At 47.2% G+C, this 12,502-nt stretch overlaps 1 protein-coding gene across 4 annotated transcripts in view; it reads left to right on the forward strand.

The window, feature by feature from the left end:
• LOC146712318 (disks large homolog 4-like) overlaps nt 1-9,288 on the forward strand; it is a 48,795-nt gene extending 39,507 nt beyond the window's left edge. For all 4 annotated transcript variants that reach the window (XM_085452004.1, XM_085452005.1, XM_085452007.1 and 1 more), the window contains 10 exons: nt 1,311-1,413; nt 3,678-3,774; nt 4,961-5,137; nt 6,022-6,059; nt 6,566-6,613; nt 6,707-6,808; nt 6,886-7,058; nt 7,138-7,247; nt 7,722-7,813; nt 7,900-9,288. In XM_085452004.1, the coding sequence (XP_085308130.1) occupies nt 1,311-1,413; nt 3,678-3,774; nt 4,961-5,137; nt 6,022-6,059; nt 6,566-6,613; nt 6,707-6,808; nt 6,886-7,058; nt 7,138-7,247; nt 7,722-7,813; nt 7,900-8,006 (1,047 nt within the window). In that variant the 3' untranslated portion in view covers nt 8,007-9,288. The remainder of the gene's footprint in view (nt 1-1,310; nt 1,414-3,677; nt 3,775-4,960; nt 5,138-6,021; nt 6,060-6,565; nt 6,614-6,706; nt 6,809-6,885; nt 7,059-7,137; nt 7,248-7,721; nt 7,814-7,899) is intronic.
• The last annotated feature ends 3,214 nt before the right edge of the window (nt 9,289-12,502 follow it).

Here is a 12,502-nt window from a genome sequence, read left to right on the forward strand (position 1 = left end):
TTTAGAGATAAATGAGATCAATAACTCCAACAACTAACACCTGTTGGAGTTATTGATCTCATGAAGACATGAAGTCCAAAATAATAGGAGTACTTTAGAGCAGGGGTGTCAAACTCAATCGCACAGGGGGCCAAAACTCAACGCTCACTTTAGGTCACGGGCCAAACAAGACAAACATTTATTGAACACTTAAACTGTTTTTTAAACATAAATATGAATAAAAACAGACAGGAATATTATTCCAGATTAAATAAACTTAAAAAAATAAACTTTAACTTTAAATATTTTGCTCTTCATAAAAATATATCCTGTCAAAATTACACAAGTTAGAAATACGAACATGCTGCCAAAACCCCAGAAAAAGTAAATGAGAGCAAACACAAGGTTGGAGCCGCATGTAGACGGAGCTGGGCGTGGCTGCAGGAGTGCAGCTAATAAACTGTGCGGGACGTTCAGTGTCTTTCCCTGAGTGCATCATTACACTGCAGCTGCATCTGAATCTGCACAGGTGCAGCTCAGCAAAGTGCGCTGACTTGGTTCAACATTACTTGGCAACAGGGAAAGTGAGGCAGGCTGCACTGGTGCGTCGCACAGCTTCATCCTGCAGCTCTTCAGAGCGGTACTGGGCTCATTTGGCTCCTCTGCCACAATAAAATTTTCTTTCACAACAGCTTCACTTTGTGGTTTTGCTCTGGTGACAAACGTCTGCTGAAATGTCAGATTCTTCTTCATCTCGTCTACTTCCTGTAGTTTCTGCATTTAGGTTTTCAGCTTATCCTGACGTTTTGTCTCGTAGTGCCATCTTAATTAAATTAATTACAGCCACATTAGCTCCACTAATAAGACTCACGGGTTTACCAGCATGTCTGTAAACATATATTCAGCCTCCCACTGGCGCTGAAAGGCTCTGCTTTCAGAATCAACTTGTGTGTTATTAGCGCCTCATATCGCCGGGCCATGCATAACAATAATAGTACATCTATATAAAATCATCTCGCGGGCCGGATGTAAATGTACGCCGGGCCGGATGTGGCCCGCGGGCCTTGAGTTTGACACACGTGCTTTAGACTCTCAAACTACAACAGAAAAGTAATCAGAGTACTCTGATGAGTAACTTGTCTGGTGTTACATCAGCTCTGGTCCTCAGTCACAGATCAGTTTGTAACCAGCAGAAACAAAAGTGTAACCTGGCTGCCCCCTGCTGGTCAGGCAGAGGTACTGACCACCTGTGTGTGTGTGTGTGTGTGTGTGTGTGTGTGTGTGTGTGTGTGTGTGTGTGTGTGTGTGTGTGTGTGTGTGTGTGTGTGCAGGTGAACGGGGTGGACCTCCGGTACGCCACACATGAGCAGGCAGCAGCAGCTCTGAAGAACGCCGGGCAGACTGTTACCATAGTAGCACAGTACAGACCTGAGGGTGAGGACACACACACACACACACACACACACACACACAGACTCACACACACACAGACTCACACTCACACAGACTCTCTCACACACACACACACACACCTAACCCGTTTGTCACTACTCCAGTACGCGACTGCGCACTCGTGTTCTCACTAGTCCGTGCGTTGTAAGTTCACGCGTCACACTTCCTGAGAACGCAGCGCGATCGTTCCACAGCTGGAACATCAGTGTACTTGATGACTTGATGACATCACAGCTCCAGAGGTTTCACTGCCATCCCCTCGTAATTTTACTGTGATTAATATTTGCAGTGGAAATTTCTCATGGTGTGGGACGTTTCTGTAAGAAAAAAGATAAAACAGTATTTCAGGCACTTTGGCAAATAAAGCAAACATGAACATTTTGTCTAAGTGACTTATATGTTTAACCTGAGCAGTGAAAGACCGCGGGGGGTTAAAAACGATGGAGTCCGCTGTTCTCGCTCTGGTGACCCTTGACCTCATGGTCAGCTGACAGCTGGTGGGTAACAAACGTCTCTGAAAACGTCGGAGCGCTTTTACAAATATGTGATGTCCTGATATTTGAAGTTCACACAGCGACATTCTCGCCTTAAAATATCTTAAAAGTTCATTTTTTTACACAGAGTCATATCTTTTTAGCAGCTGTCCTACGTCACTGCTGTGTTTGAGTTTTGGACGAAATGCATTCTGGGATATTTGGCTGCACCAAGTCCACATAAGCCACCACTGGTGCATGCTGGGTAAAATGGGAGGAGCCAGAACACATCCGGGAATGTTGAGATGAGATGAGATGAGATAGCCTTTATTTGTCAGTTGCAGGTCTTTTGCCCACAACCGAGATGACAGACCTTGCCGACCGTACATACAATACAAACATCACATTGGGGAGACAGGTCAGGCCAGGTAGCACAAAAGGATAATACAGGAATGCACAGGTATCAACACACCACAGCACAATAAACACAGACAGCAACATGGGAAAGAGTTCCAGTGTGTACATCTGATCTGGGACCACTGCAGTCCCAGTCTTCCAGCCAACCCAGGTGGCCTTGCATGGAATGGGAAGGAACAGACTAAAGACAGTCGTTATCAGGGTGTTGTTGTTCAGCTCCAGCCTTGCAGCTGGCGCCAAAGGGGTATCTGCATAAGTGATGGTATGTTTTACTTTAGTGCGAACAGCTCATATGAATTTCAAAGCAGTTCTACAGTCCAACACTGGTCTCTCAATCTCCCGTTGGAGAGCCACGAGCTTCGCCATACTTGCGCTCTGTGATGTTGTCATTTCTTGTGCTCAAGGAGCTGATTCTGAGAACTCACAGCAGTGTGCCTCCCCGAGATGTCATCCAATTTTGTGCCCAGAGATGTTATTCCGAGCGAGCCCTTCCGAGATGTATTCAGTCTGCAGTCAGAGATCTTATTCTGAGTGTTCACAGCAGCCGTAGCCTCTCCAAGATCTTATCCATGCTGCGTTCAATGAGCCCATTTTGAGAAACTCATGCCTCTTCCCATCGTTCCAATCCCAGCGGGCAGCCTTGTGGGGGTTTGAACAGCCGGTTCCGCTTTCTTAATTCTTCGATAAGTCAGGACCAAGCCAGCTCCGATCAGCCAGAACTCTGTTACCATGGTTCCGAATAGGTAGATATCTTCAGCACTCAGGCTCACCCGAGCCCAAACTTCTCGTTGAGAAAGGGGTGTCAATTGCATTCAGAGACCAGTTGATCCAATCCATGATTCCTCCTTTAGGTTTTAGAGAACAGACTGTGAGAGAGTGTTCCAGGGAAAATACAAAAACCACGAGACTAGACAAGGACATCAGCAGGGAAGATAAGGGAGAGGAGAAAAGTGTGTCCGCCTCCTCCGAGAGGCAAAGAAGGAACGTACTTGGCTTGATGCTACTTTGAATTGGAGCAGTACTGTTACTGATGACGTATCACAAGTCCACGAGAACGCAAGTACACACAAGTACACACAAGTACACGCAAGTATGCGTGAGTACACACAAGTACACGCAAGTACACGCAAGTACACGCAAGTACACGCAAGTACACACAAGTACCCGCAAGTACACACAAGTACACATATTGAGAAACAGCAGGGTCTCCTCATCCATCTGTGAGCTGTGATTGGCCTGCAATGATCCTGATGGTTGGTCCTGCTCACTGTGTGTAAAGACCTGTGATCATGTGACCCTTGTACCTGTGTGACCTTTGACCTTGACCCTGTTTAAACTCTGAGTGTGTGTTTTCAGAGTACAGTCGCTTCGAGGCAAAGATCCACGACCTGAGGGAGCAGATGATGAACAGCTCGTCCGGCAGTCTGAGGAACAGCCGCACCTTCTACATCAGGTAACCTGAGCTCACCTGTGACACACTGAGACACCTGGACCAGGTCTCCTCAGGGCAGCACGCCCGGCCTCTTTCATCTGTTCCTACTGTGAATGAGTCAGAATGACCTCACAGTCATGACGCCTGTGAACAGGTGTGCTTTACTCCATCATGTGTCACTCAGCTGTAACCATCAACCATCTAGATTCAGAGATGGATGCATCCAGCAGATTATTCCTTTACCAACAACACATGAACACATCAGGAGCACCTCAGGTTCAGGATGGGTTTGAACGCAGGCTGGAGCTGCCAGGGATCGAACCAACAACCTCAGAGGACGAGCCGCTCTGCCTCCTGAAACACAGACACCACGTTTATGAGTGTGAGGTTTATCCTCAGTAAGACACATTTGTCTCTCTACACAGCAGAGACCAGACGGACATCCACAGAACAGATCGGTAGAATACAGTAAAACAATAGAAACAGTTATAAACAACTGCAGAGTTGTAAGGTCTGTAATAGGAGTGGCTGTAGCTCAGGCGGTAGAGCAGGTCATCTACTGATCGCAAGGTTGGTGGTTCGATTCCTGGCTTCCCCTGGTCTGCGTGCCAAACATCCTTGAGCGAGATATTAATGTTCACCGATGCATCCATCAGAGTATGTGTGTGTGAATGTGAGCTAGAAAGAAAATGTGCTTGGGTGAATGCACACGTTGCATAAAGTGCTGTGAGTGAGTAGAAATGAGCTGTAATAAGCCATGTATGTATTTATACAGTTTAGAATTCATAACATTTAGTTAGTGTGTGTGTGTACATGTTTATATATCTTTGTGAGGACCAACATTTAAATACTACTATACTTGTGGGGACCAACAGCCATCATGGGGACTATGAAGACATGTTTGAGACTCACAATGTGGTTTTAGGGTCACAGTTATGGGGACACTTTCATTTTTGATGGTTAGGGTAAGAAATATGTCAATTGATGTCCTCACTAAGATATGAAAACAGGACTGTGTGTGTCTGTGTTTGTCGGTCCGAAGAGTGTGTGAAGAACACACAGAGAACTCCTGGAACAACTTCTGACTCCAGATGTGCTAAATTTAAATGACTCCCAGTCAGCTGACAGTCTGAGGTGGTCACATGACCTCCTGAGGTCCTCAGAGGCGATGAGCGGCGTTCTCCATGGCGTGCTGTGTGTGTTACAGGGCGCTCTTCGACTACGATAAGCAGTGGGACTGCGGCGTGCTGTCTCAGGCGCTGGACTTTAACTTTGGCGAGGTCTTCCACGTGATCGACAGCGCCGACGAGGAGTGGTGGCAGGCACGCAGGGTCAACCAGCAGGGGGAGCTGGAGGAGCTGGGCTACGTCCCCTCCAAGCACAGGTCAGTGAATGCTGCACACACACACACACAGGTCAGTGAATGCTGCACACACACACACACAGGTCAGTGAATGCTACACACACACACACACACACACGCGCACACACACACACACACACACAGGTCAGTGAATGCTGCACACACACACACACACACACACACACACACACACACACACACACACACACACAGGTCAGTGAATGCTGCACACACACACACACACACACACACACACACACACACACACAAACACACACACACACAGGTCAGTGAATGCTGCACACACACACACACACACACACACACACACACAAACACACACACACACACACACAGGTCAGTGAATGCTGCACACACACACACACACACACAGGTCAGTGAATGCTGCACACACACACACACACACACGCACACACACACACACACACAGGTCAGTGAATGCTGCACACACACACACACACACACACACAGGTCAGTGAATGCTGCACACACACACACACACACACACACAGGTCAGTGAATGCTGCACACACACACACACACACAGGTCAGTGAATGCTGCACACACACACACACACACAGGTCAGTGAATGCTGCACACACACACACACACACACACAGGTCAGTGAATGCTGCACACACACACACACACACACAGGTCAGTGAATGCTGCACACACACACACATACACAGGTCAGTGAATGCTGCACACACACACACACACACAGGTCAGTGAATGCTGCACACACACACACACACACACACACACACACAGGTCAGTGAATGCTGCACACACACACTGACTGCCACCTCAGGGTGCTTTATACTGTAAGATAAAGCCAATAATACACAATGAATCCAGTGTGTGTGTGTGTGTGTTTCAGAGTGGAGAGGAAGGAGTGGTCACGGATGAAGAGCAAAGGTAAAATAATAACACACAGAGGAGGAGGAGGAGGCGTGGTTATTCATCAGTGACTCCTCCACACACACTCCTGTGATGATAGTTTGACCTCCTGATGATCAGTGAGGAGGAGCCTGAGAGCTCAGGAACAGCAAGAGGTCAGAGGTCATTCATCGAAGCTCCGTGTTCAGTGTGAGGAAGTTAAATAAAACCTGCAGCCTGTGCTGAAGATACAGGAAGTGGAAGTATCTACTTCCTGTTTTCTCCTCTGCGAGGATCCAGAGGAAGTCACTCAGACTCAGAAACACAAAAACACAGAGACGTCCATCAGCTCTGACCTCATCACAGCATCACAGGAACCTTCAGACAGGAAGTGACCTCTAACCTCTCTCACTTCTAACCACGTGACTCAGTCAAACTGAGGGTTCATGTAACCTCAGACCCTCCTCATCATCATGTCCCCGTCATGGGTCAGATCTTCGTATGATGTCACTTCCTGTGTTTTCAGGTGTTTCTTCTTCTTGCAGGTAGAGAAGGCTTCGTTCACAGCTACGAGCTCATCACTCAGATTGAAGGTCAGTGTCACCAGTAACCTTTGACCCCAGACTCTAAATCAAACTGTTCCCGCCTCTGACTGTGGGTCACATGACCTCTGTGTGTGTGTTCAGTGGACTATGCCCGCCCCATCATCATCCTGGGACCCACCAAAGACCGCGTCAACGACGACCTGCTGTCCGAGTTCCCCGACAAGTTCGGCTCCTGCGTTCCCCGTAAGGCTCCGCCTACAGGTGGTCGAACAGGAACTGAACAGACAGGTTTCTAATGTGTACCTCGCTCTCTCTCACAGATACGACTCGCCCTCGCAGGGACTACGAGGTGGATGGGCGGGACTACCACTTTGTGGCGTCACGGGAACAGATGGAGCGGGACATCCAGTCGCACCGCTTCATCGAGGCGGGGCAGTACAACAACCACCTGTACGGGACGTCGGTGCAGAGTGTGCGACAGGTGGCCGAGCAGGTGACAGTCCGCACTTTCCCACAGTGGCCGTGTCCACTCCCACAGTGGCAGTATTGTGACGGTGTGTGTGTGTGTTCAGGGGAAGCACTGCATCCTGGATGTGTCGGCCAACGCCGTGAGGAGGCTGCAGGCGGCACAGCTCCACCCCATCGCTATCTTCATCCGACCGCGGTCGCTGGAGAACATCCTGTGAGTCTAACACGTCACGTAAAATCATGAGGTCAGATCAAACTGCTCTCTGACTCCGCCCATAAAGGTCAAATCAGACCAACCTCCCAGATCCAGTAACAGACAGAGGTCTGCAACAGCAGAGATGAGATTCTGACATCTGCCACCTGGTGATAGACGAGTTGTGCCTCATCCACAGACTCTAGTGTGGGTGCCCAGCTGGGCCCCCACGGGAGACCCTACCAGGGACAAAAAGCCCCCAACACCACAGGTTGCGAATCAGGGAGGTTCTTAATTTTTGATTCTTAAAGTAAATTAAAATTCAAACATGAAAATCTCAAATGTCATTCAATTACATTTTTGAAAAGAAAATTAATTAAAATTTTAAATAAATTTTTTTTTTAAAGATTTGATTCAAAGTGTTGTTGTTTTGTGGGCGGAGCCACAGAGCATTTCATGTCGCTGTGAGAATTAACACGTGTGGCATTGGTGCAGGGACTTGAACAAGCGCCTGTCGGAGGAGCAGGCGAGGAAAGCTCTGGATCGAGCCATCAAGCTGGAGCAGGACTTCCTGGAGTGCTTCACAGGTAAAACAACGATTAAGTTCACGAGCGTTCACGTGTGAAACGTACGAGCGTCTCGGGGTTTGATGCCATCTTTGCCTGTCTTCCAGCCATCGTGCACGGCGACAGCTTCGAGGAAGTCTACCACCACGTCAAAGTGGTCATCGAGGAGCAGAGCGGACCCTACATCTGGGTCCCCGCACGCGACAGGCTCTGATTGGCCGACTGTCTTCACGGGAACTGCTGTTAACGTCACGCCCAGGCTCCTCCCTCCCTCCAGCGGGTTTTTGTTTTCTTCTCTGGGAGGGTGACGGGCGCACGCACTGATGGATCAGGATGTTTTTAATCTGAGACGAGGACAGACTCACACTGATTGGTTTATTATCAGTACATGATGAATCAGAGCCTGTAGACCTGGTACTGAAGTATTTATATCATGCTATTTATTTATTTATCTATTTATTTATTGGTTTGTGTGATGTGAAGATGGTGTGTGCGTGTGTGTGTGTGTGTGTGTGTGAGTGTGCACGTGTTGGTGTGTAGTGTACATACAGACTTGTGTGACTGTAAATAAACGATGGGGCTCAAACACACAGTCTATTTCAGGGCTTAAAGTAACAAACAACCACTGGACTACAACACCCACAATCCTGCTCTGCCTGCACCTCTACACCCCCACGCCCTCACTTTCCACACTTCATCTGCTACTGTCCTCCTCTGCCTGGACTAGAACTCCTCAAAGCACCCTTTGTTTGGACTACAACTCCTCAAACCGCACTGTGTTTGGACTACAACTCCTCAAAGCACCCTTTGTTTGGACTACAACTCCTCAAACCGCACTGTGTTTGGACTACAACTCCTCAAAGCACCCTTTGTTTGGACTACAACTCCTCAAAGCACCCTTTGTTTGGACTACAACTCCTCAAACCGCACTGTGTTTGGACTACAACTCCCTGTCTTTCCCCCTGCTTCCACTAAAGCACCCACAATCCTCCTTGGTTTTGACTGCAACAACTTTATGCTGGACTACATGACCCACAATCCTCTGTCTTGACCTAAACGCACACAATCCTTCTTGGCTGAACACTGAACTGCCCTCATATGGACTACAGCTCCCATAATCCCCTCCTGATGGACAGTTTGGAGTGAAACACTTCCATTTTTAAGCAAAAACGTCTGGACTGCAGCACCAACACTTCCCAGTTGTGGTGATGGATAAACTCCACCCACAAATGTCTACAGCACAGAAGGACTACATTACCCACAAGTCTCAGCTGATCCAGGCCACACATGCTGCCTGTGGGTCTGTGCTTGACTACAATACCCATGATTCCCTGCTCAGATGGCAGGGTGGAGACTGTGAAATTACCCTGCTGAGGGGAAGGCGGAGCTAAAGCTTGAGGTTGGGGTAGCATCAGGGGGTGGGGCATGTGTCCCGCTCACAGGACTCTGTTACCCACAGTGCTTTGGGTGTAGATGGGTTCCAGCGGGGTTTCCCAGACTGAATATCAGGGTCGTGTGAATAATAATAATTATTATAATGAAAGTAATCCTACTTATAGATGATGTAATATCATCACACACACGTGCACTCAGCGGGGTCACCTGAGGTCACGTTAGTTTGTGAGCACTGACAGAAACACTGATGTATCATTAAATCTGAGTATTGATTAGCCTGCCTCACACACACACACACACACACACACACAAACACACACTCATTTATGCACACACACACACACTCACACTCATTTATGCACACGCACACACTCACACTCATTTATGCACACACACGCACACACACACACACACACTCTCACACACACACACACACACACACACTCATTTATGCACACACACACACACTCATTTATGCACACACACACACACACACACATTCATTTATACACACACACACACACACACACACACTCATTTATACACACACACACACACACACACACACACACACACACACACACACACACTCATTTATACACACACACACACACACACACACACTCATTTATGCACACACACACACACACACTCATTTATGCACACACACACAAACTCACACACACACACACACACACACAAACTCACACACACACACACACACTCATTTATGCACACACACGCACACACACGCACACACACACACACACTCTCACACACACACACACGCACACTCACACACACTCTCACACACACACACACACACACTCATTTATGCACACACACACAAACTCACACACACACACACACACACACACACACACACACACACACACACACACACACTCATTTATGCACACACACACACACACACACAAACTCACACACACACACACACACACACACACACACACACTCATTTATGCACACACACACACACACACAAACTCACACACACACACACACACACGCACACACACACACACACTCACACACACACACACACACACACACTCATTTATACACACACACACACACTCATTTATGCACACACACACACACTCATTTATGCACACACTCTCACACACACACACACACACACACACACACACACACACACACACACTCATTTATGCACACACTCACACACACACACACACTCACACACACACACACTCATTTATGCACACACACACACAGACACTCACACAGAGTTGAGATAGTTTGATGAGCGGCTCGTTGTATAATGACATGAATTAGTTATAAATGAAACTCTTGAAATATTGAAATAAATTCCTTATAAAAGCTGACTGAGTCTCCTCCATGTTGGATCCTGCGTGTTCGTGCACAGCTGACTGATGACTCCACCCATCAGCTGAAAATCCTGACAAACATAAATTTATTATTGATTATATGACCAAGGTGGTGTCATAGATGGAGCTGAGGACCTGCACGTTTAACCACAGGTGATAAATATGAGTGAACACGCCTCACATGAAACCTGTTCAGCAGAGCAATAATCTGCAGGTCATCTATGAATCTAATCACAGGTCATTTTCTGCTACAGAAATGATCCCTATTAGTGCCAACTGTATGTATGCTGAACTAGTGAGGTTACAAAGTAGGGTGGGTGTAAAGAGGATTTAAAGATTTCTTCATTCATTTGAATGGAAATAAAAAGTAATAACAAGTTTAATATTTTAAAAAGTTTAAAAGCTACAGAATGAACAGTAATAGTGGTGTAGTCTTAAAAAGCTGCAAGTTTGGATACCAGAACAGTTTCTGGAGAACAAAGTGTGCAGGAGAAACTCCAGTGTGAATGCTGACAGCCAAACAGACTGGTTCTTATATCAGTCTGAGCACTCAAAGCACTTTATACAACTAAGGAGCTTGCAAAGAAAAGCGTCTGGACTTCTTTAAGTTGCTTGGAGATGTTTCACCTCTCATTTGAGAAGCTGTTTGCCACAGCTGTCCTGGTGCACACTTTTTTTCTTAGGCGCACCTGCATAAAAGTTAGGCGAGAGAGACAAAACCTGCATCTCAGAATCTAGTGCACACAAACACAAAGCACAGACCCGACGCATCAGAAACAGCGAGCTGTCGGCTTTCAGCCCCGACGGCGCGTCCGTGTGCTGTTGAGTGAGAAAGCCGAGAAAGAGAAAGCTGATTCTGATGCGTCGGGTCGCTCTGTGTTTACGCCTTTGTGTGGAGTCCATGTACCTGCTCTCATTTGCTGTTTGGTGGTTGTTGAAATAGTTTTTGAGCTTTATTGCTTCATTCAAGCTACTCACCTCTCTCTATCCACCTGTACTTTCAACTGGACCACGGCCAATCAGAGAGGTCCCGCCCCTGACTATCTCTGATTGGTTTCAACTATGATAGGGCCATAATGTGTGTCTGTTGTTGACCACACGGAGACTTTTTTTGCAGAGACTTTTCTTATTTTTTTTACTCAAACAATTGGTCACACTGGTGCGACCTGGGATTTATGACCAAATTGGTCGCACTCTAGAGCCCTGCTCCAAGAGGGACAGTGGACCCCCTATTGATCCTCTTCCTAATCAAATGAGCCAAGGTGTGAAGACGGGTGTGGGTCACAGTCAGCCAGGGTTTAAGGTGAGCTCATTGTGAAACCTAGCTCCACTCTATCATATGATTTCCTGAGGTCAGAGGGCCCAGGATGTGAGTGGGTGTTAAGGCGTCTGGGGAGGGAACTCAAAACTGGATTATAGATGGCAGACAGTTGGTGTTGTAAACCACCGCCTCTGTTCAAAGATGGTCGCTCACAGTAGACATAGATGGCTTCTTTTTTTTCCTTCCAAGCTCCTTAGACCCTTACGATGTAACTCCAGCCCAGCCCAGCAGCAGTATATTAATGACTAACCTTGTATTGTGGATGGATTATCTCAGTTGTTCTCCTGACTGAAGTTTGGTCCGTTTACAGCATCCTGCCATGTGATTGCATTTGTCCCTGACCATCAGGAACCCTCATGTTAACTTTTATTACAGTTTTTGCCCGTTGCTTGAACACCATGAACCCATGCCTAGACTAAAGTAACACAACTTGAAGCTTTTGTCACCATACCTCAAACACATGTACCCCTACCTTAAACAAAAGCGCTGCTTTGCACCCCAGTTCCAATTATGCAACACACCTACTCCTTTATGCAACACACATGGTCCTGCATGCTACACTCTATTTCATACATAAGACACTTCGCTCACAAAATGAAATGTCAGGGTGCCATTTGGAAA

The sequence above is a fragment of the Copadichromis virginalis genome, linkage group LG3 (genome assembly GCF_057382275.1).
Source record: "Copadichromis virginalis isolate Kocher_CV1m ecotype Utaka linkage group LG3, C_Virginalis_male_GT1.1, whole genome shotgun sequence".
NCBI classification, from domain to species: Eukaryota; Metazoa; Chordata; class Actinopteri; order Cichliformes; family Cichlidae; genus Copadichromis; species Copadichromis virginalis.